General features: G+C 38.3%; 2 protein-coding genes across 4 annotated transcripts in view; one reads left to right on the top strand and one right to left on the bottom strand.

Annotated features, from left to right (window-relative positions):
• The window catches only part of LRRC36 (leucine rich repeat containing 36), a 30439-nt gene extending 10455 nt beyond the window's left edge, over positions 1 to 19984 (bottom strand). Inside the window, exons 1-7 of one of the 3 annotated variants that reach the window (XM_014547879.1) lie at positions 19906 to 19984; positions 15915 to 16011; positions 12190 to 12278; positions 8237 to 8364; positions 6093 to 6144; positions 3303 to 3743; positions 517 to 806 (exon numbers count right to left, since the gene is read on the bottom strand). In XM_014547879.1, coding sequence (XP_014403365.1) covers positions 517 to 806; positions 3303 to 3743; positions 6093 to 6144; positions 8237 to 8364; positions 12190 to 12262 — 984 coding nt within the window. In that variant the 5' untranslated portion in view covers positions 12263 to 12278; positions 15915 to 16011; positions 19906 to 19984. Of the gene's footprint in view, positions 1 to 516; positions 807 to 3302; positions 3744 to 6092; positions 6145 to 8236; positions 8365 to 12189; positions 12279 to 15914; positions 16040 to 19905 lie in introns of those variants that run through there. The other 2 variants (XM_014547880.1, XM_005876387.2) reach the window with 2 other exon arrangements.
• The window catches only part of LOC102247678 (BTB/POZ domain-containing protein KCTD19), a 58503-nt gene that overhangs the window by 10094 nt on the left and 22834 nt on the right, over positions 1 to 25575 (top strand). The window lies entirely within an intron of this gene.

The following is a 25575-nucleotide window of genomic DNA, read 5'->3' as shown; positions in this document are numbered from 1 at the left end:
AGCTAAAAATACCTTGGATAATCTAATTCATTTTCTAGCTGCTGCTACTTTGGGGAACAAATGGAATAATTCTACTTTCTAGACAGAAAAGTAATGCTTTTAGAAGAAACGTTTCAAGCAAGTTGCTTGTGGCCAAAGCAAATGTATAAACATGATAAACAACAAGGCCACAGGGATCACTCTTCAGCCAACCCTGAGCCCCAAGCAACTTTTGCATTCCTGCCTTGGGTAAACTCTGTCTGCCACTTATTATTATCGAAGTACTTCCCCACAATGTTTATGCTCTGGCAGTAGATTCTCCCTGTGACAACAATTAAGCAATGTGGCAGAAGGGGAACGACTTTCCCAAGGGCAGAATCCCAGGCTTTGGCCTGGCAGTACTAACTACTGGCCTCTGAAAATCCCTTTGAGTTTCTAGCACTCTTGGTCAGAACCACCCCCACCCCCAAAAAGAACCCTATTCTGGTCTTACATCTGAGGTGTTTCATTCATAAGCACAAACAAGCCAACACTTGCCTCGCTGCCTGTAGCATCTCTGAAACCATGCTTTGGATTCAGTGTGGCAAAGATATTGTCCTTCCGTTTGAATCCTCTCTTCGATGGGCTTAGTGACCTCTTGGTCAAACTCTCTCTGTTTTCTGAAGTCCCAGTAGGCAACAGCAGTGTGCGTAGAGAGTCTCCCAGGACGGCGTTGTTTGGGAAATGACCATGTGTTGGGGTCAAATCCCCAAGGCCGGTGGATAATTGTTGCTCTACATTGACCAGCAGAGCAGGGTCACTGTTGAAATGGGTTGTGGCATACAGATCTGTGAAAGGAACAGGCTGGGAGATGAATCTGCTCTTCAACTCTCCCTTGTTTCACTTCCATCCTTACCCCACCCAGAGTCCAAAAGTCATAATCTCCCTAGTATATACCCTCAACTCTCTGGACTCTTTTGTCTTCCACCCGACAAAACCCCAACTCTGGTTAAATCCAACTGCCCACACACTCCAGGCCTACACCAGAGCAGTGAGAAGTAGCTGGAGAACATGCATTTCTTCTCACCATCTTCACTTTACATACATGACCGCTATTGTAACTGGGCTCTTGTATTGCCCGGCTGTCCTAATACATTACTTTAGTCAATTTACTTTTCTCTTCTCTTCTCTGAGATGACCGTTTCACATCTCTCTTTTCCTGAAACTTTGAACAACTTATCTTCCCTCCTCACTCTCAGGTACTAATCTCTTTATTTCCCTGAGAAAAACAGAGGCAATCAAAGGAAACATCTATGTGATTCCACCACCAAATCTATGTATTTATGTATTTTTTGTATAAATTCTCTGAATTCCTTCTTGTTATAATTGGTGTACTGTCTGTGTTTCATCTAAGGCCAACTTCTCCACTGGTGGACAGGATTCCATCTCCTCTTGACTACCTAAGGATTTTTCTTGTACTTTTCCCTTTTTACTCTTGCATCATCAATTTTCCCTCTACTGGATCATCTCCATCACGATTTCCTTAATCCCATCCCCCCTCCAGCTATAGTTCCATTTCTCTGCTTCCCTTCACTGAAAAACTCCTTGAAAGGGTTGTATATATTTGGTAACTCTATTTCCTCTCTTCTAAATCTTTCTTGATTTCACGTTAGTGAGGCTTTTATTAACCACGAGTCTCCTGAAGCTGCTCACTAATGCACTGCCAAATGCTATAATCACTTCTCACTCCCAGGCTCACTCCCTATTAAAAACATCTGACACAATATGTTGATCACTCCCTCCCTCCTCCTTGAAATATATTCTTCACTTGGCTTCCAGGAGACCACTCCCTCTCAGCTTTTTTTCTCCTACCTCATTGGCTGCTTCTTTCTTGCTCTCTGTGCTGGTTTCTCTCCATCTACTGGATTTCTAATTGTTAGAGAGCTCAGGGTTTGTCCTCAGATCTCTTTTCTACATTCACTCCTTAGGTGAGATCCTATCCAGTCTCAGTTTTAATGCCATCCATACACTTTTGGTTCCCTGAACACAAAACTAATATGTCTAATTATCTAACTGGCATCTCTGAAAAGTTTCAACAGGCACCTCAGATTTAAGATGTCTAAGATAGCATTCTTGATATCTACCCTAAAACCTATTTGTCCCACTCTTTTCCATCTTAGCAAATGATAACTTCATTCTTCCAGTTATTCAGACTCAAAAGAGGGAGTCATCCTTGACCTCATTTCTCTCAATCCATCAATAAATAATGGGATGTTGTCTTCAAAATATATTCAGAATCAATACCACCTCTACCGCTAGATAACCTCTTAAATGTTTTTCTAAGTTTCTACCATTGCTCCCATTTTCTATTCTTAACCCAAAAGCCACAGTAATTGTTAAGTTAGATCATGTCACTCCTCTACTACAAACTCTCCAATGTCTTCTCATCTCACCCAGAATAACAGTCGGACTGCTTGTTTCCTCTTTACACTTCACCTCGCTCACCTTGCTGCAGCCATACTGGCCTCCTTGTGGTTCCTTAAACATACTAAGCATGTTCCAGCCTCAGAGACTTTGCACTTACTATTTCCACTGTCTAGAAAGTTCTTCCCCTTATCCTCATGGCTTATACTCTCATTTCATTCAAGTCTCTGCTTTTATTATATTTCATCGGAGAAACTTCCCCTGATCATTCTGTCTAAAACATCATCTCCCCCTTATTGCACTCTATACCCTTATCTTATTTTTCTTCATAGCACTTATCATAACCTGACATACATTTATATGCTAACTTGTTTATCATCTGTCTTACCCTCTTTAGAATAGAAGGTCCATGAAAGTAGAGACATTTTTATTATTATGGTAAAATATACATGGAACTTTATTTTTATTTGCTACTTTATCTGCAGAGCTATAACATTATCTGGCATATAGTAAGTATTTAATAATTTTTGTATACTTAATAAATAACTAAAGAGGGTACCTCTGTCACTTACCAAAAACTAGATTTTTCTGAAAAAGTTACCAGAATAGAAGTGATTTGTGGCCAGAGAAGACTAGATGCTACTAGAAATATGTCTTGGGTTGCTATTTAACTAAAATAACATATATGAAGCTCACATGTCTACATATATTTCTATAATATATCTCACATTTCTCTAATATATCTATCACATTAAACTCATACTCTGCAGATTTCTGGAGGTTCCATGGACCACTGGCAACTCTGAACACAATTTAAGTAATGCTAATGCAATTTAAGAAATGTGAATTCCAAAATTTCCAGTTATACCCTTCATTTTCATGTCCATGAAAAGGCCTATAAACTGACAGGAAGCTATTACCTGAACTAAGCTTCAAAAGCCTTCCAGTGCTGGAGTCAGAGTTTGACAGAGGAGTCAGTAAATCTCCACAGGAATGGGATGTGGTAGCCTTCATGTCATTTGAAGGCTTTATGTTATATTCACGGTAGTTCTTGCTTCTCTGAGGCCTTTTACCAAGACTTCCATGCAGGGATAGAGTGTGAGAATAATGACTATCATAATTGTCTAGACTAATATCTGAAGGTAACTGATAGGGATGGATCTGGCTAGAATCACCGACATCCAAGCGTTTACCCAATAAGGCATCATGGGTAAGCTGATAAGCATCAGGTTTTGGTAGCATGTCCTTTTCTGGAGAAGAACCTGAAGATTTATTGTCCACAAAAGATATTCGGTACCCTTCTTTAGCCATCTTCTCTGGGGATCGGACTGTGGACTGGCGAGGTGAGTAGTGTCTGAATTCTAACCACCACCAAGGAAAATAAAAGGAACAAAATACAATGAGAACTCTTCTTGGCTCAGTTAGGATACCTCACTACACTGGACATATCTCTCTCTACCAGAAAAATTTCTCAGGAAGAGATGGTTTATAATTTTGATAAATGGTAGCATAAAGTGATGAAAGGACTTCTGCATGGACAACAACAAAAAACCCCCACCATATTGGACATTATGTAAACAGTGAAGAATCTATAACATTCTTGAGATCAATTTCATGTCAACTTAATCCCCTAGGAATTTCCTCCTGAAACTGTAGTGTCAGTTTTCTAGACACTATCTCTTCTAATAAAAGCCTAATATGCTAAGTGTCCAGTCAACCGGTCGGCCATTCAACCAATCAAAGCATAATATGCTAATGATATGCTAAGGCCACTCAACCACTTGCTATGACATGTACTGATCACCAGGGGCGGATGCTCCGACTGGTAAGTTAGCTTGCTGCTAGGGTCTGGCTGATTGGGACTGAGCAAGACAGGCTGGACACGCCTTGGGGCCCTCCCGCAGTCCCTCCCCTGCAGTCCCTCCCCAGCTGGCTGCAGTCCCTCCCCAGCTGGCCAACCTCCCGCATTCTTTCCCGGCCCCGATCGTGCACCATGGGGTCCCTTGGCCTGGCCTGCACCCTCTCGCAATCCGTGACCCAGCAGATTTGAAAAAGAACCAAATCAAATTTATAGAACTGAAAACTAAAGCAACTGAAATTAAGAATGCATCAAAGAGCAGATTAGACATAGATGAAGAGAATGTTAGTGAACTTAAAGATAGATCAGGAGTTATCCAGAATTAAGAAATCAGACAAAAAATGATGAAAGAGTAAGAAACAAAGAAGACAAAGTGAATAATTTCTGACATATATTTATTTAATCAAGAGTACCAGAAAGATTAGAAAATATTGGACACAGAATATTTGAAACATTTTCTAGAACTAATAAGACACAATTCACTGATTCAAGTGTGATAAATATAGAACAGGATAATAAGAAATCCACATGACATAGTAAAACTACAGAAAATCAAAGACAAATGGAAAATCTTAAAAGCAGCCAAAGAAAAAAAAAAGATTATCCTTGCAGGAGTCACAGACTTCCAGCTGACTCCTCAAAAGCAACCACAAAAGATGGAATACAGTCGAACCATCCATATTCTGCCAACCTAGAAATTTATACCCTGCAAAAATACTCTTTAATAATGATGATGATGATGAGCCTGGCTTATGTGGCTCAGTGGTTGAGAGAAATTCTATGAACCAGGAGGTCACGATTTGATTCCTGGTCAGGGCACATGCCTGGATTGCAGGCTTGATCCCTAGTATGGGGCATGCAGAAGGCAGCTGATCAGTGATTCTTTCTCATCATTAATGTTTTTCTCCCTTTCTCCTTCTCCTTTCCTCTCTCTGAAATAAAAAAAAATATTTAAAAGATAATACTGATGATGAAGCCCTCACCAGTGTGGCTCAGTTGGTTGAGCATCATCCCATGCACTGGTTTGATTCCAAGTTGTGGGTTTGATCCTCAGTTGGGGTGCGTGCAGGAGGAGGCCAATTAATGTTTATCATATCAATGTTTCTCTCTCTCCCTTCTTCTCTCTCTAAAAAAATAAATAAAAACTTATTTTTAAAAATAATGATGATGAAATAGAGGCAATTCCAGACAAAAACTGAAAGAGTTCATTACTAGTAGACCCAAAGGAAATTCTAAAAGATGTACTATAAGCTAGAAGAAAATGGTCTTGGGGAAGAGAAATCTGAGATAAAAAAGGAAATGAATGGCAAATAAAGTGGATAAATTTAAATGAACATTGTATAAAAAATATCTTGTGGGTTTTAAAAAATAGAATTAAAATCTATAATAGTATATATAAATCAGGAGGGATTAAAAGGAGTAAAGTACTTTAAGGTATTCAAATTATCCGAGAGAAAAATTAAGTATTGATTAATTTTAAAATTGTGTAAGTTAAGAACACATATTGTAGTTTTGGAAATAATACTAAAAGTATAGAAACAGTGTATAACTTACAAACTAGTAGAGGGGTAAAATAGACGAATAAAAACATAATAAATCCAAAAGATGGCAAGAAAGGTAAGAAAAAGAAACAAGGAATAGTCAATTAATACAAAAAGTCAAGAACAAAGGAAGTCAAAATACCCATTTTTCAACCAGAAATGCTTTACAGGGCAGCCCCTCACAAAAGCAGAAAAGAGTTTGTTGACCACAAAGGGCCCCAGGGCTGAGACATCTTCTTTTCCCAAATCCCATCACATCTAGATATCTCTGATTAGTATGGCGAGAAATACTCAGTGGGCAAAATATTTACCATCTTCCTGATGATTATCAGTTGGCATCTCCCTTCTTCCCACTTCTTGCATCTAAAAAGAAGTTTGAAAGTTTAAGAGAAGGTGAGTTTACTACACCAGGCATTCAGAATATTTTTCTATTAGTGATCAAGACCATCCTCGCAGACTAGGGAAAGAGGCCTTCAAGCAAAGGTCCAGGTTTAAGCCTATTTTAAAACTGCCACAATGCCCTGCTGGTGTGGCTCAGGGGTTGAGTGTTGACCTATGAACCAGGAGATCACAGTTCGATTCCTGGTCAGGGCGCAGGCCCAAGTTGTGGGCTGGATCCTCAGTGGGGGGCATACAGGAGGCAGCCAGTCCATGATTCTCTCTCATCACTGATGTTTCTACCTCTCTCTCCCTCTCCCTTCCTCTCTGAAATCAATACAAATATATATTTTAAAAAATAAATAAAACTGCCACAATACAAAGACGTTCCAGAGTTGCTTTGGAGTAGGTAAGGAGACTCCTTGAAAATACAAAATATCTTTATATAGTAAAAGCCATACCCGTGAAATACTATTTATTTTCCTTCTTAGATAACACAGCATAGAAGTTAGATGGTGCCACCCTTTCCACCTTTATTTTTTTCTTTTTGAGGAACTCCCACACTTATTTTTACCTTCTGGTAAAGCTGAGTATTGACCACAGGAGCTACTGGGAGTTTTAATAGGCTGAACATTAATCTGAAGCATAATTAAGCAAGGATGATACAAAATAGGAAGCCATCTGGGGTTTGCTTTTTCAAAACTCATCTTAAAGTATTTAGTATATATTTGGTAGTTATGCAAAGAAAGAAATCCCACTTCCTATTTCTTAAATGAAAAATGATACACTGCAAGCTATTCAATTTCCTTTTTTCTTTCACTTCAAGAAGTAATTTTTTAAAAGTTGGGTATGTTAACCTAAAAAGAGCTATTTAACGTCAACTGTAGATTGGAGTATCCATTGTTTCCATTTCCTTTAAATCAATACTAAGATATTAAAAATGGTAACTGAGATAGTTCCTAAGTCACCCAAGTAGAATTCCCCAAAACAAAGAAACCAACTAAATGCTAATCTGTCTTTTTATAAGATAAAGTTATATACTCAAACTAAAAAAATATTACTAACTTTTTACTAGTTCAGTACTGATTACCCAAATTGTGGATTAATCAGAGCCTTTGCTTCTTTTTCCCCCTCCTTCTGGCTACTTTCAGCAATTTCATTGCTCATAATATATTTAAAAAATATAGACAAAAGGAGAAGTTGAATGTAAGGAAGTCAATTCTGCATTATATTCACTCTTATAAATAAGTCTTACATAATGGTTGTATTCTCTCTCCCACCAATGTTTTTCACTAATAACTTATTTTAAAAATTTCCCCATTTTGTATGATCTCTACCTTTCCATTGCCCACAACTTCTATGCCATCTTTTTTTTAAATATATTTTTTTATTGATTTCAGAAAGGAAGGGAGAGGGAGAGAGAGATAGAAACATCAATGATGAGAGAGAATCGCTGATTGGCCTGCATGCCCCCGACTGGGGACTAAGCCCACAACCCGGGCATATGCCCTTGACCAGAATCGAACCTGGGACCCTTCAGTCTGCAGGCCGACGCTCTATCCACTGAGCCAAACCGGCTAGGGCTTCTATGCCATCTTTACCTGTTTTCTGTTTTGCTTTGTTTTGGTTTGGTTTGGTTTGTTCCAATGAAGAAGCAGCGTTGGGAAAGCCAGCTTTGAGATGTAAGATTCAGTAATTAAAAGGCAGAGGTAGAAAATTTAAGAACAAGGTAATAGGAGATGGAGACACTGGGTAGAGAGAAGACATTGAAAAACCAGCCAAAAATTATAACAGCTGCATCCCTGTGTGAGGGCCAAAATACCTGGCATGAAATGTGCTAAAGTTATATGCATAAATATACCACATTTGATAACAGGTTAGCGGGAAGTGGGAAAGGGGAAATTAAAATTAATGCATAAGGTCCTCTGTATCCTGTCCTGCCTTTTCCTGTTTAAGGGTCTAAAATGCCCTGATCAAACAAGTCTTATTAGATCTTCAGAAATAACTGAGAGTCCACTGAATTATTAGTACTTATCACTGACTAGTCAATGCATCAGCAGGAAAGTGAATACGTTACCTGTGTCCCCAGTGGGAAAGTGTCTGATTTCTGATCTGGGATATTGTTGCTTTGGGTTGCAGAAGTGCTTGTGAGGGAATCCTTTATTTCCCGGTTGGGGAAGGGAATAAACAGTCCTTTGTTTGAGTCTGTGTTAAAAGAAAAGGCATACAATGGAGCACTGACCAGATGTCAAAGGCAACATATCTGTGGAAAGATACTAGGAGGGAAGTCACAAGATTGAGAGCTAGTTCTGGTGACACTACTTGGAAACCACGTGTAAATGGGCAAATTGCTTAACCTCTCTGAATGTGTCACCTCACTTGTAAAACATTATGATAAAAACCTAACCTGCCTATCTCTTAGAGCAGCAGTTCTCAAGCTGTGGGTCTCGACCCCTTTGGCGGTCGAACGACCCTTTCACAGGGGTTGCCTAAGACCATCCTGCATATCAGATATTTACATTACGATTCATAACAGTAGCAACATTACAGTTATGATTAGCAACGAAAATAATTTTATGGCCCTAGCCGGTTTGGCTCAGTGGATAGAGCGTTGGCCTGTGGACTGAAGGGTCCCAGGTTCGATTCCGGTCAAGGGCATGTACGTTGGTTGCGGGCACATCCTCAGGGGGCGGTGTGCAGGAGGCAGCTGATCGATGTTTCTCTCTCATTGATGTTTCTGATTCTCTATCCCTCTCCCTTCCTCTCTGTAAAAAATCAATAAAATATATTTTTTAAAAAAAGGAAATAATTTTATGGTTGGGTCACAACATGAGGAACTGTATTTAAAGGGCCAGAAGGTGAGAACCACTATCTTAGGGTGAGGTGAAGCTAAAACAAGATAATGGGTATGAAATAGCTTCATAAATTATGAAAGGCTCAATAGAAATTAAGAAGAAGGCAAATGTTATACACATTCCCTAAGTGAATAAATAAACAAATTGGACTTCATTAAAAATGTTATACATCTAAAAACAATATTCACAGAGTAAAAAGTTATTTTCTATTTCCAGAAGATAAGTTATGTGGATTTATGAAAAAAGGAAATTTTTTTTTTTTTGGTTGAGCAATTTTAAAAGTTTCACTCAAGGGATGGACTTTGAGTTGGGTTATAAAGAAAGAGTAGGATTTTTAAAAAAATAGTTTTTATTGATTTCAGAGAGGAAGGGAAAGGGAGAAAGAGATAGAAACATCAACGATGAGAGAGATCATTCATTGGCTGCCTCCTGCATGTCCCACACTGGGGATAGAGCCTGCAACCGGGGCATGTGCCCTGACCAGGAATCAAACTGTGACGCTCAACCACCAAGCCACGCCAGCTGGGTGAAAGGGTAGGATTTTGATTAAAACATTCCAAGCAGAAGGGACAGCATTAGTTCAGGGGCAGAGGAGGGAGAAAGGAAGAACTATTTGAGGAAGAGGGAGTGGTTTGGTTTGATTGAAGGATTGGACATTGCAGTTGAGAAATAGATAAGTTTACAGGTTAGGCTGAAGAGACAAACTGCAGCCAGAGTTTAGGGGAAGGCTTGTATGTCAGACCAATGAAATCTTAATTTAGTAGGTGAGTGGGAGCCATGGAAGTTTTTGAGCAGGCAACTATGAGTATCACAGCTGAGTTTTAAGAGAATTAATCTGACAGGAATGTATAAAATACACTGAAGGAAGAAGAGACTGGGAGGCAGCATGGTGTAATGGTTAAGAGGACTTTGATGACAGATCAACCAGAGTTTGCATCTCAGCTCTGCCACTTACTGTAAAACTAGAGCAAGTTATTGCACCTCTTTGGTTCTCAGTTTCCTCATCTGTAAAACAAGGATAACTATAACCATCTTCAAGGTTATTGTGAGGTTTAAATGAGATAATGCACAGGGCGTGGCCCAGCATTTGCACTCAGTGAATGATAGCTACTAAGCTTACTTGCTAAGAAACTATTAAAAAAAAGGAAAGGAAGGATTGTCAATTGTGGATCATGAGTATGGACATTCAGCTGGGCTTTAGGGAAGAAAGCAACATCAACTGCTAAGGTGCTGAGCCTGAGTAATGGGAAAGTGGTGGTAACAGTTGGAGGAAAGGGGTTCATTTGTGTGGGTTTTTTTTAACATGTTTAAATTGAGGGACTGGAAAGTTATCCAATGGTGATTCTAAGTATATATTACTATTTGGTCAACAGAAATGGGGGACTGGTGCAGAGAGAGACTGATACAGTTTGTCAAAATTAGACCAATATATTTAAGAGTCATCTACAGGGAGGAAATAAAGCAAACTGTGGGAATAGATCAGATCTATAAGGGCAAAAAGTAGAGAAAGAAGAGAGTTTAAAGGCAGTCTAGATATGCTTATTTTAGGAGTATGGGGAAAGGGAGAGGAACCTTCGAAAGAGACAAAGGTTATGTGGTTAGAAGAGTCAGATGAGGATCCAAGATAGTGGAGTTTCCCTCCCTTGTCTAAATGGTTGATGGGAAAGCACTGTTTTGAACAACTGAGCTAGTGAGAGCTATTCTTTAAAAAGTTTTCTCCTAGCCTGTGGCAGGACCATTAACATGGCATAACCACATTAGTCATATTGAATTACCAACAGTGCTTACAGGCAAAACTCTCCAGGGATCTAGTACAAACATAATTTTCAGTGGAAGCAAAGCTCCTAATGCTTCAAAATAACAAAATAAATTTTATTTTTTTAAAAATCCAGGCAACAGCTGGAGTTTCTAAGAACCTTTAGAAATGGGCCTGTGTCTAGTAAAGCAGTTTGTTCTCAGCAGATATTGTACACTATAAAACATTTTAATTCATGGAGTGAATCTTTGTGTGTGCTAATGATGTAATATGACATAGGTGAAATTTAATTCAGCTCATACGAAAAGACCAATTATGCTTCAATGTATCTTTGTCTTTCTGGAAATGGATATATAAACACTTTCACCTAAAAAAATGACAGGAAGGTAGTATACCAAATTAACTGGGATTCTCTTTAGGGAAAAGGTTTATAAGTGATTAAAATATTATTCTTCATGCTTTTCAATATTTTTCAAAATTATTACAATATAATCAATTCTGAAATATTTAAAATGCTATTTAAAATGAAATAAAGAAATGCATGGTCCATGAGCTACATGCATTGAGACTTCCAAGAAAGGAAAATAAAAATCATACCTATGACTTATTTTACCATTAAATACTATAAAAATGACTCATCAATAAATGTCCACATGAATAGATAAGTCAGGAAAACAAAAGACTATATGTTATAAACCCTTAATACCTAAACTACACAGTCAATCTACTAAAGTTATTGCTGGAACTTTAGGATTGATTTTTAGAGTTTGTATATAATTCAATAGATCCTTCAGAGGGAGAGAGGCCTCAACACAGAAGAAAGCTTTCTCAAGTAAAAGGTCATCTGATGAGTGCAGGTTAATCCACAAGGATCCATTGCATGCAATTTCTCCAGTGGAAAGCTTTCTCCTATCCTGTGGCACTATCATTAATGTGGCATAACCACTTTAGTCATATTAGATTACCAACAATGCTTACAGGGAACACTCCCAGCACAAAACACAGGAGATTCTGCAGCTGCAAAGGTTCAAGGTGGAAAAGCCCAGAAGGCCCAGAGTGTGAGCTGCATTGATGCAGATGAGTCAAGTCTCTGGCTAATGAATCAATCACCTTGGCAATGCCAAGGGCCCATGGGGACTGGCAATGCAATTTTTAGGATGTCCTAATGATGTAAAGTGATATAAATGAAATTGAACTCTGAGTGCAGCTTGTGCTTTGATGGCTTCTAGCTTAGGCCTGCTCAATAAATAGGGTCCTTCTGGCAGGGAGAGGAAGGAGGAAAAACAGCCAGGATATCTTGTGTTTGCTTCAAATCTATGTTATTTTTCAACTGTTTTGTCTTCATTCTACCCAAGATTGGCCACAAATGCCAAAACAACTAATGTTTTAATCATTTGTGATGAGAGAGAGAAAGCTTACCAGTTTCAATCCTGTTATCAACATCAGCACTGACTTTTGATGCAGAGCTCTCATCTGTCACACAGTTTTTCATGGTCTTCTCCCTAGAGCTGCCGTGTAGAATAATTTATTTAAAACTCAAAAGGTTTCTGAGATCACCAATAAGTGCTATTTAGAAAATACTAATTCATGGTGATCTCATTTTAAAAAAATTTTGTTGTTAATCCTCACACAAGGATGTTTTTCTATTGATTTTTAGAGAGAGTGGAAGGGAGGGGGAGAGACAGAGAGAGAGAAACATGCATGTGAGAGAGAAACATCAATTGGCCGCCTCCCATATGCGGCCTGACCAGGGCGAGGGATTGAGCCTGCAACCCAGGCATGTGCCCTTGACCAGAATTGAACCCGGGACCCTTCAGTCTGTGGGCCAACACACTATCCACTGAGCCAGTGATCTCATTTTTAAACTGATAAGAACAGATACTCCCCTTGATCTTAGCCAAAAGGCCGAGAAGCGATGTGATCTCATTTTTAAATGCTGTAGAACATATTAATTTCACAAAATTTCAGTTAAAGCCATTTTTTTAAAGTCATATTTTTACTGGGAACATGATAGAGAAGGGCACTTATAGCTGAGCCTTTAAAGTATTAAAGCCAGAAAATTCAGAACTTAGGCATTCTGTCTTCTTGATACAGACTTAGGTCTGAATGATTTTGAGGAAATAAGATATTTTCTTTGGAATTAAAAACTCAAAACACAGAAAGGAAGGTTTTGCTGCCAAGAATTATAATAGAGACAAACAGCCATTAATTAGAAAAACAGACATGAAAGGCAAGTAAGTATTAGCACCTCACTGATGTACTAAATTAAATTGTGAACTACAGTAAGCAAACAACCTAGAGCCCGTGGTCGGCAAACCGCGGCTCGCGAGCCACATGCGGCTCTTTGGGAGTGTGGCTCTTCCACAAAATACCATGTGCGGGCGCGCATGTACAGTGTGATTGAAACTTTGTGGCCCATGCGCAGAAGTCGGTATTTTGTGGAAGAGCCACACTCAAGGGGCCAAAGAGCCGCATCTGGCTCACGAGCCGCGGTTTGCCGAGCCACAGTTTGCCGACCACTGACCTAGACTATGAGCCAGGCACTTTATACCCAACATTTCATTTAATCATAAAAGCTCTCCTATGATATATTATCCCCATTTTATGGGTTCAGGGAACTGGGACTAAGAAAGGCTTAAAAAATTTTTTTTTTCACTCAAGGTTGGAAAGCTTGTAAGATAATACTTAGTAACATTTTACCCCTGGTTTTGCAATCATTATATGGTAACTAAACAGAAATATGATGGCACTAATTATTTGCCTTACTAGAAAGTTTATTCAGTTATACATTAATTCATCTCTGTATTTCTATAGGAAGCAGGGTATCCCAAGGCCTTTAAAATAGGAATTACTTTATAAAATACATATCTTATATAATAAAAGCCTAATATGCTAAGTGTCCAGTTGTCTGGTCATCTGTTCAACCAATCAAAGCATAATATGCTAATGATATGCTAAGGCTGCTCAACTGCTCTCTATGATGTGCACTGACCAACAGGAGGCAGAGTTCCAACCAGTAGGTTAGCTTGATGCTGGGGTCTGGCCAATCGGGACTGAGCGAGATAGGCTGGATATGCCCTGGAGCCCTCCCGAGGTCCCTCCCCAGCTGGCCAACCTCCTGCGTCCTTCTCCAGCCCCAATCGTGCACCAGTGGGGTCCCTCGGCCTGGTCTGCACCCTCTCGCAATCCGGGACCCCTCGGGGGATGTCAGAGAGCCAGTTTCAGCCCAATCCTGGAGGCCAGGCCCCACTGGTGCATGAATTCATGCACCGGGCCTCTAGTATATATATGGCTAATACGCAAAGTGTTCCCTCAGGAGTTCAACTGGGAGACCGATTGCTTGCTATGATGTGTGCTGACCACCAGGGGGCAGCATGGAATGAAGGAAGGCCCCAGCCAGCAGCTGGCAGCTGGGGGAAGGAAGGCTGGCAGCCGGGGAAGGGAGGCCCCAGCAAGCAGCCAGAAGGCCCCAATTGGCCTTGATCGCCGGCCAGACCTAGGGACCCTAACCGTGCATGAATTTTGTGCACTGGGCCTCTAGTGTACAAATAATTTTAAAAGAAACATTCCATTGCTTTCTACTACAGGGTAAATTTTACTTGATATAAATTAACCTCAATAAACCCGATTTAAAAATAAGGAACTAGCCCTGGCCAGTGTGGCTCAGTTGGTTGGAGGGTTATCCTATACACAAAAGGGTCACAGGTTTTATTTCTGGTCAGGGCACATACCTTGGTGGCAGGTTCAATTCTGGGTTGGGGCATGTATGGGAGGCAACCAATTGATGTTTCTCTCTCTCTCAAAATCAATAAAAACATATCCTCAGTGAGGATTAAGATAAAAATAGGGAATTTTTAAAAAAAGGGAAATACTATAAATTAAATATATCTTATTAATTTTATTATGTAACATATACTATTATATATTATTATTTTATAAAAACACACACACATACATATACCTAAAACTAAAAGGATATTTATCATAATATAATTAGTGTTTATTTCCGAGTAGTGGGATTATGAGTTACCATTTTATTCTTTGTGTTTTTTGTGTACTTTCCAAATTTTCAATAATATGCATGCATTACTTTTATCTTCAAAAAAATACTAATAGATACATCTACATGTTCTACATGTTATTTATAGACACACAGATGTCTAGAAGGATATATATCAAACAATGCTAGTAGTTAACTCGTGGTAGCAGAACATGGGGTGATTTTGACCTTTCTTACTGTACTTTTCTGTATTATTTAAATTGTTTGTAATTAACTTCTATTTCTCAAAAATTGTAAAGCCTGCCCTACCCTGTTTGGCTCAGAGGTTACAGTGTTGGTCTACGGACTGAGGGGTCAAGGGTTTGATTCCAGTCAAGGGCAAGTACCTCATACCTTGGTTGCAGGCTCAATTCCCAGCCCCGGCCAGGGCACGTGTGGGAGGCAACCAATTGATTTGTTTCTCTCACATCAATATTTTTTTCTCTCTGTCTCTCCCTAAAATTCAATGGGGGTGGGGGGAAGGAATATCCTCAGGTGAATATTTACAAAAAAATAAAAATAATTGACAAGCCACTTTACAAAAAAGCATGGGCTTTGGGGCAGAAGATATGGTACTTTATTTTGATAGGCTTTTAGTAACAAAGAGTAGAAATTCAACCATTCAGCTACTTTAGAGCTTCAAAGTCTATTTTACTTTTGGTTTTGATGAGAAATGCTTCCCTTATTATCCCTTAACAAATTTATCTCTAACAACCCTGCCCATGGTAATGTAATGCTCCTAATTCAATAGAAAAATACCATGTAATGATCATAACTCTACCAAGAAAGGGTTTGCAAGCATTTGTGGGGATGGTAAGCTATCTCATAGTATCTCTATCTATAAGCTTTGAAAACAACTTCAGAGAATTTACAACAATTATATTCAAAGCAAACCCAATAGTTTAAGAAAGCAGAAATGTTCCCACTGAGGGTCAGATTCTCATTTCAGATAAATCTCATTATGTTAATAGATACTTTTATTCTTGATCTGAGGATTCTTACAACTTAAGAAGATTTCTGCTAGAAAATGAAAGTTAAACAGGAATTCACTATTCCCTATGTCCAGAACTACACTAAAAAAATTTTTTTTAAAGATTCTTCTTACCTTTTTTCCACCTCTAAAAGAAAATTTTCACTGTTGCCCAGCTGACTAAAATGTAGCTTGGCAGCTTTTCTCTCACTTTCTCGTACGACTCGGTCATCTAGAGGCAAAAACCGTGATCTAAGCATGTTTCTTTTTTTGTAATATATAGTAATGAGTCAGAAAATCCTACTCAAAAAGTAAAAACTAAAGACCAGTCTTATCTTTTGTTAGAGACAGGTCACAAAATAATGCTATTATGTTGTCACTGGAGCAAGTAGTAACTCAGGGAGACTGCATGGATACCATAGCAACAACTGCCACATAGGTGTAACTAGCCCTGCAGGAAAGTAGAGCTTGGGACGCAAACAGCCCAAATGGCCCAATCTTGAAGCTGAAAGTTACACCACTTACGAAAGACTTCACTTAGTTTCCCTATAATAACTTTCCCAGGAACATGTGAAATCAAATTTTATATCAATAAACATATACTCAGCAGTAACATTATAAAGAAATACAGACTAGCTCATTTGAAAGGAATATTTATTGTTCCTTGCCATCTAAGCCCCAAAGAGTTATATTCATTTTCTATTGCTAATACAGTTGCAAACTTGGAGCACCTGGAAAAATAAATCTCAATCTGGAAACTTTTTGTTGGGGAGGAAGTAGTGGTGAAACCATCAACTGAAGAAAACTAAAGCTGGAAGTAACTGATAAAATCATAGATTGTCATTCAATAAACAATAAAAGGACTTGTTATACATCCTGCCAACAAAAGAGTTGCATAAATATTGACTAATAAACAAATATATCCTTCCAGTGCACACTCTGGGCTAACATCCAGAAAGTTAAGAGGCAGCTGGTTTAAATAAGATTCTGGGGCAAAGAACAGGGGAGGAGGGTCTCACCCAATTTCTCCAGAGTTTGTAGCGTATACACAGCAAAGAGCCTATAATCTGTATCTTTCCTGACAACAGGATTGAGTCTCAAATCTAGTTCTTTGAGGAAGGGTAAAGGCTGTAGGCGGGACACCTCCACTAATGAAGGAACGTTGTTATAATATAAATTCAGGTCTTGGAGTGAACATAAATACTGGATGCCCTGCAAGGAAAAGGCCACATTATGAAACTGCACATTGGTAAGGACTAGGAATCTCACAAATAAAGGTGGAAATATATCTATTACTTTCCATCCTTAAACATGTAACCTGAATCACCAATGAGAAAAACTCCCATTTAGTTGCCTGAGGATAAGAATACTGTACCCGGCTGATGTAGTTCAGTGATTGAGCGTCCACCCATGTACCAAGAGGTCACCGGTTTGATTCCCAGTCAGGGCACATGCCCAGGTTGTGGGCTCGATCCCAGGTAGGAGGCAGCTGATCAATGTTTCTCTCTCATAGATGTTTCTATCTCTCTACCCCTCTCCCTTGCTCTCTCTAAAATCAATAAAGACATATTTTTTTTTTACAAAAGACTACTGCAGCCCATGGGCAATGGATGTTCTATACATTAAGTAATTCACAGATCTCATACATCTCCTTTACAAAATCTGACATTTAAATAGTTGCAATCAATTCTCTACTTCTGTTGCTCCCTGATCACTCTCCCAATCCAATCCTTCCCAGTGGCAGACAGGCCAAGTGACCTTTGCGCTTCTCTCACCCTTGCCACAACCATACTCCTGACCCCAGAAACACCTCAATTTACAAGAGGAAGGGAAGTAGGCAAAAGAGATGGTTCTAGAAGAGAAGGTCAGTTGGAAAAGAAAACAATGCTACCTACAGCTCTAGACTAGTCTGGAACCCCTCTTGTCCTTGTTTCCCCTTTCAGAATTACTGCCCCACACAAGCAAATTGTTCTTTCTTCCGTTCTCTTCCCATGGAATTAGCAACCCCACCTTTCCATTTATCTGGCAACAACAGAATCCGGATGGGAAACTTAGAGGAAAAGCTACAATCTTCCTCCTTTGCTGAAACCTATTACTGAAAATATCTGTTTAATGTTCAGGTATTTGACTAGTTAGCTGCTTTTTCCCAACACTAAATTTCAGGATAATACTTCAAAACATGTGCATATATGCATAATCACATACTTTTAGTAATAAAAATGCTTACCATAAAAGAAAGTCTGTCTCTGAGAGTTATTTCAAAAAGGTAAAATTATTTTCTATTATGTATTTATAAAATAATGTTTTTGTTCTTCTCTCAGTTTAAAATTACCTTTTTCTCATTGCAGGAAATACAGAAAACTCAAAGATATGTGTAAAACATTTCCAAACAGAAGCCTGTTTACACTTTGAAGCATTTTTTCTGGCTTTTTCAATTCCATTAACTTTTATACTGTGAGAGGGTCAGTGGTTAGAATAGTTACTGATGCCTTTGGCCCCACACTGAGGGAATACACCATTAGGACTGTCTTTAAGTGTGTCTAATGCCCTGGCTCAAGTAATCTTTTAATGTCTCTCAGCATAAAAGTCAAGGAAATTACTTCTAACCGCCTCTCACTTTTACTAGTTGGCATGTATTCATATATTCTCCAAAGTTACGATAGAAATAATCACAAAACATATCTCCCCTGGGAAAACTAAGTAAAATGATTCATAGTTAATAGAAATTAATATATGAAAATAAATCAGATACAAAAGAATATAGAAAACTAACATTTACTAAGTGCTTCCATTTGAAGCGCTGTACCAACAGTCTTATATATGCTATATATAATTACATAAGCTAATTTAATCAATCTTCAAAATAGTTTTATGTCCATTTATAGAAGTGAAAAAAGGGATTATAAAAACAAATTACGGCAATGTTCACTCATTTTTTTAGCCTAAAAAAGAAAAAAAATACATGTGAAAAGTGAAGACCTAAGTAACTCTGTACTAATACTTTCTGAATCTGATGGGCCAAATATAAATGGCTGCTACCAAATAGTCTAAAGCCCCAGGTCAACTTGGAGTTTCTGCTTTTACGGTCCTAGCTGGAAATCTGATCTTCCTTGGACTTTCTCTTTTTAGGGCCCTTAGTTGTAGACCTTGACATTGGGTCTGGCTTCTGTTATTGAACAAATATCCCCTACGAAGTGACAAATTGACAGAATAATCCAGGAGATTGTGAACTAGTCCTATCTAGCATCTGAGAGCCTTTCATCTTCTTTAGTCTTGCAGAGAAGGGCTTTATCAAGACAGGTACACAGCTGGGCAAAATGGGAACATGTGGAAGAAACACCACTTGGAGGTCTACCTCAAAGGAAACAAAACTTCCATCTGTGTGTGTGCATACTTATGTCCGTAGAACTCTTTTTGGGTGTTTACTAATCTTCACACTCTGCTCAAGCCTCCCCTACACATGCACTTTCCTGCACTGCCCTCTGCTCCACCATTCCCTGACCTGGAAATTTTTGTTTTCAAGACCACCATTTCCTCTTCCTCCTTAGAGAAACTCACATGTGTGTTCTCCATGTGTGTTCCATGTACAACATCATCAGAAACCCCTGGGTTATGTCCTGAGCCCAGGCCAGACCTACTAACTCAGAATCTCTCTTGAAGGAGGGATTAAGAACCTATAATTTTGCCCTGACTGATCTGGCTCAGTGGAAAGAGCATTGGCCTGCAGACTCAAGGGTCCCAGGTTCGATTCCAGTCAAGGGCATGTACCTTAGGGGGCATGCAGGGGGCAGCTGTTTTAAAAAAAAAAAAAAAAGAATCTGTAATTTTATAAGAGCTCCTCATAAATTTTGTATACACTTTAAAATGTGCACTATTGCTCTAGAATATAATAATTTAATATGGTTTTCCCTGAGTATAGAAGAAAATTTTCCCATATTTTATAATAAAAAAAATTTTAAAACATAGAACAAAGTTGAAAGAATGTTACAGTGAATAATAAAATTTAGTTTGGAAACATTTAAAAGGAAGATCAAATATTTTTCTAGCTGACATTATTGATCTATTTCTTCCCATAAAAAATTAATATATTGGGCTGAACTGGCTGAGCAGAGAATACAGAACTTACCTTCAAGCTAGTGATCAAATTTCTTGATAAATCTAAGGATCGGAGGTTTTTAAAATTTCTGAAGGCATCACCAATGGAGTGGATTTTTCCAGCATAAGATCCCTGCAATGAAAGAGACTCCACCAATTCTGAAAAGAGATCATCAGTAGATATATTATGCTCTCTGCTTGGATCAATAGTAGAGTCAGTGAAAATAGGACTTCCTTCTTCCCATATCCCATCTGTGAAGGGCCCTATATCCAAGGCTCATAAGAAGATTAGATCTTTCTTTTAAAAGCAGCAATGCAGTATAATACAGTCATTATAAAACTTGTTTTTACAAAACCCTTGTTTTTTTTCTAATTACCCTGAAGGATATAATAAAAGTCTCTAAAAGTTCTGAAAACACAATTTAAAAGAAATTCAGAAATCCCATTGCTAGGATTCAGCCCTGTAGATACTACTCACAACATTTTTCAAGGCATATAATATATACCACAAGGATGTCAACTGCAGAAAAATTAGGGTAATTGGGACACAAAAGAAAATGAAAATTGTCAAAGGGTCTAACAGCAGAAGAGTAGAACTAGATGTCCTAAAGAACAGTACATTGATACAATGGACAATGTACTAGATCTGTGACCTTGTGCAAGTCATTTAACTTCTCTGTGCATTAGTTTACACATCTGTAAAATAAAATAATAACAGTACTTATTCATAAGGTGTTGTAGGATTAGAACAGTACCAGACACGTGGTGAATATATATGTGTGTTAATTATTGTTATGCAGTTGTTAAAAAGAATGAGGTGTATTTATAGACGCTCATATGGAAATATCTCCAAGACATTAAGTGAAGGAAAAGTATGCTTGTGTGTGTTTGTGTGTGTATGTGTGTGTGTAACTGCATTTTAAAGGTCTTAAGGTGCTGGAGCAGGCTGGGACCTATAAATTCTAGAAAGTAATAAACTGAAGCTCCCTTTCAAGACAATACCTATACCAGGGAGAAATTAATGGGAGTAGAATTCACATTGAATGGGACAGAGAAACAAGTTCAAAGGAAAGAGAAAGACTAGATACAAGTGTGGGAAGGAAGCAAAGATGGCAGATCTCAGGAAGCATAAAGCGCTTTTTTTAGTACTTTGTGAATACAGCAGAAGTTATCTCCAAAACCTTGAAACTAGAAAAGCTATTCTCATCCAAATGTATAGGAAAACTTACTGCACTTAAACAAAGAGCCACAGAAAAGAATGACGGTCAAGTTTTATATGAGGTTATTTAAAAAAAAAAAAGAACATAATAACATCCCTAAAGAATGAAAGCACTCCAGAAAGTAACACCCACAAAACAAATGAAAACTGTAAGTTAATATTTCAAAAAAAGCTAAAAGATATTGTGACAAAATATAGGCGTTCTCAAAGTGTGGTTCTTTCTCACCATTGATGTTTATATTTCTCTCTCCCTCTCTAAAATCAATAAAAATATATATTTTTTAAAAACTTTGGGGGCCTTATATCAAAGCAATAGCATCAAACGTCATTCATAGTCATTGTATTCTCTTTTTTTAGTCATAAATGCTTTATTTTTAGAACCATCATAGTTAATATATACAATATATAAATATATGTGAACATATGTATGTATTTTGCTAAGTGTTTCTATTGTTGCTTAATTTTTAAATCTGGAGTAAATTTTAAATTTTATCAAATGTCTTGTTAGCGTCTATTAAGATGATTCTGATTTTTCTCATTTGGCCTATTAATATTATAAATAGATTAAAAAGAACTGAAATAGTCTTAGAGTATACCATGACAAGGTGAGTCACTGTATTCTTCACCATCATATGTTTGCAGTTTTTTTAAGAAGCCAGTTATAGACTTAACAATGCCCTCTCTCTCTCCCTCTCCCTTCCTCTCTGAAATCAATAATATATATATATATATATATTTTAAAAGAATGCCCTTGAAAAAGCAGTAAAAATGGTTAGTTTTATTATATCTTGACCCCTGAGTACATGTCTTTTTTGTATTGTGTGAATGGGAAGTATGCATGAAGTACTTCTGCCTCGTAATAATATATGGTGCATATCTTAAGGAAAAACACTTGTGTGAATTTTGAGATGGCAGCTGAACCAGTCACTTTTTTTATGGAACACCATTTTTACTTGAAAAAACAAAACCTGATAATTTATGGTTATTCAGACCTAATATCTGACAGAAATTTTCTTGGAAATAAACAAAGTGAGTGAGCCTGTCACTTCAGTAAAACAACCAATAGTAATTATTGTTAATTATAACATTTGAGCTTCCAAGCAAAAATTAGAATTTTGGAAAACTTGTATTTGCCACCATGAACTTAACAGTTTCCCAACACTTAAAGACTTTTAAAATGAGATTGGGGATTATATTAACATGATTTTAATGTTATATAATGAAATTTATCAATATTTGGAAGATATGGTATCTCAGCCAGTTAATATTTTTCAAATGACCAATGCATGATGTTAGAAAATCATGCCTGGGTCAAAGATCTGCTTAAATGCATATAGAAAAATGCTCAAAAATGCAGAAAGATGCAAATTAAGATGACAATGAGGTATCACCTCACACCTGTCAGAATGGCTACCCATCAACAAATCAACAAATGACAAGTGCTGGCGAGGATGTGGAGAAAAGGGAACCCTAGTACACTGCTGGTGGGAATGCAGACTGGTGCAGTCATTATGGAAACCAGTATGGAGTTTCCTCAAAAAATTAAAAACAGAAAATAAGAAAAAAGAAAAAAAATTAAAAATGGAACTGCCATTTGACCCAGTGATCCTACATGTAGGAATATATCCTAAGAAACCTGAACTACCAATCAGAAAGAATATATGTATCCCTATGTTCATAGCAGTGCTGTTTACAATAGCTAAGATCTGGAAACAGCCCAAGTGCCCATCAGTAGATGAGTGGGTAAAAAAGATGTGGTACATTTACACAGTGGAATACTATGCAGCTGTAAAAAAGGATCTATTACCCTTTGAGACAGCATGGAGTGACCTGGAGAGTATTATGCTAAGTGAAATAAGCCATCAGAGAAAGACACGTATCACATGATCTCACTTATATGTGGAATCTAATGAACAAAATAAACTGATGAACAAAATAGATCCAGAGACATAGAAGCATGGAACAGACTGATATATGCATAACCCATGGACACAGACAATAGGGTGGCAACTGGCTATCAGCATAAAAATATATAATTATATCATATCATATATCACATATAAAAACAAACTATATAGATTAGGCTTAATGTGAAAAAACAAAGCTGCATAATTTTTATAAAAAATACAGGAGCCTATTACACCAGTATAGGGAAAAACTTCATAAATAAAACCCAAAAAGCAAAAATCATAAGGAAAAATAAACTTGACTATCTTAAAATGAAAATTTTCTGCATAACAAAGATTAATGTAAATGTTTACTGGAATTTTTTAGTACAGAGAAATATAACAAAGAAAACAAGCCAACAAAAAGGCCTGTAATTTCACTATCAAGATTATCTCTTTGGACATTAAAAATAAAGTAACACTTACTATACACCCAGAAAATTTCAACAGTAAAGTACAGAATAAAAGTGAAAATCTTTCTCCTCAAAGATAACCTCTGTGATTTTTTTTAACAGAAGAATTGTATGATGCATATAACAGCACATTCATTTAACTGAAAAACATCCGTATTTTATTGGTAAATAAAAAAGTGAATTGCTAAATAATACATACGCTCTTATTCCTTTTTTTTAAAAAAAGGATACCTATGTGTATATATTTCTATAAGCAACTGGAACAGTATGGAAGGAGGGAGAGTATGTTCAGGTATTTGACTAGTTAACTGCTTTTGCCCAACACTAAATTTTATGTTTAGAACATTCTTTTGTTTTAAACACTTTTGTATTGTTTGAATTGTTAGAATGAGTACAATTTTGTTATTCAAATGTCTGTTATAAAAACAAGCAAGCAAACAAAACAAATCTGCCATATATTGCTCTAGCTGGAGTATAGAAAGGGTATGCGCGCCCCCCCCCCCCAAATTGAGAATTATTTTTTAAAGGCAAGAAAGGTGTAAAACTGTGTAAGCCAAGCTTTTCTCAGCTAACTTGTAAAATAAGGAAGTTCAAAGTAGTTTTGAAAAGAAAAAAATAAATCTGTAATATCTGCATCTATTTTTCCACACAACAAACCATTATCTTTGGGTGGGGGTGGGAGGAAGATTTCAAGAGGAAGGAAAAATTAATATCCTCTTTATTTTTTTAAATATATTTCTTTATTGATTTCAGAGAGGAAGGGAGGAGAGAGACAGATAGAAACATCAACGATGACAATCACTGATCGGCTGCCTCCTGCACGCCCCCTACTGGGGATCGAGCCTGCAACCCAGGGATGTGCCCTTGGCCGGAATCGAACCTGGGACCCTTCAGTCCAAAGGCTGATGCTCTATCCACTGAGCCAAATTGGCTAGGGCAATATCCTCTTTATTCACTCATGTAATGTTTGACTGTTACTAAAATGGGCTAATTATGATAAATTTTAAATAGTAATTTTTATCCTGACAGGTGTGGCTCAGTGGTTGAGCATTGATCTATGAACCAGGAGGTTACGGTTAGATTCCCAGTCAGGGCACATGCCCAGGTTGCGGGCTGACCCCCAGTAGGGGGCGTGCAAGAGGCCACCAATCAATGATTCTTTCTCATCATTGATGTTTCTCTCTCTCTCTCTCCCTTCCTCTCTGATATCAATTTTTAAAAATAGTAACTTTTAAATAAAACAAAACCGAGTTATTTCATATCCCACAAATAAAAAGTACTAGAAGCAAAAAGGGCAACTTTGTGTTCCGATTAGAGCCCAGGCTCTGGGATCAGAGTCCGGGGTTAATAAACCCTGGCTGCATCCCTTGGGGCTCTGCGACTTTGGAGTATGCGCCCAGAGTCTAAACCTAATTCTGTAAAATGGGAACAATGCCAGCGTCCGCTTCAGAAGCTCTTTGGGGGATTGAATAATGCAAGGAAAGTACTAACACAGGGCTTGGCACTAACAATACATTTAGAAAGGGTAAAAGTTGAATTAGAAATGCTGATAACTTTCCCAACATTTCCATCCCTTAGACACTCAGAAAGCAACCTGTGTGGCTCAGACCCCAGGGCTAAGGCTGGGTCCGGAGTCGCTCAGCCAGCGTTACCTCCAGGACCAAGTCAGGGCTGGGGCCTTGACCCAGGTGCTGAGAGACCCAATGCTATTGCTCTCGCTTCCGGCCCCTTTCCGAGTCTCTCTTAAAAGGAAGCTACGCATCCAGGTGGGCCCGAGAAATGGCCAAGTTCTTAAGGCAGAGAGTGGACGACGAGCATTTCACCCCAACCGGCCCGCCCTTCGTGCCTCCTCCATAGCACCCCGACCTCAAACGCCCTTCTCAGCACCTTCCTTTTCCCGCCAACACCCCTCTTGAGACTCCGTTTCCTTCCACTAGACCAGACCCAGTCCAGTTCTGCGTTCCGGCCGCAATGTCGAGTTCATCTAGTGTCTCTGCTCCTCTCTCTCAATTCCTCGCCCTGCGGCCCGGACTCCCCGGTTACTTCAGTTCCTCCAATAACCCCCTCCTCCGCCTCTGGGCCCTCGCCTCCACCGCCCCCCCCCCCCACCCCCCCCCCCCAGC

The sequence above is a fragment of the Myotis brandtii genome, unplaced genomic scaffold, assembly GCF_000412655.1.
Source record: "Myotis brandtii unplaced genomic scaffold, ASM41265v1 scaffold486, whole genome shotgun sequence".
Classification (NCBI taxonomy): domain Eukaryota; kingdom Metazoa; phylum Chordata; class Mammalia; order Chiroptera; family Vespertilionidae; genus Myotis; species Myotis brandtii.
Note: the sequence above shows the minus strand (reverse complement) of the source record. Positions and strands in the feature narration are given on the sequence as shown.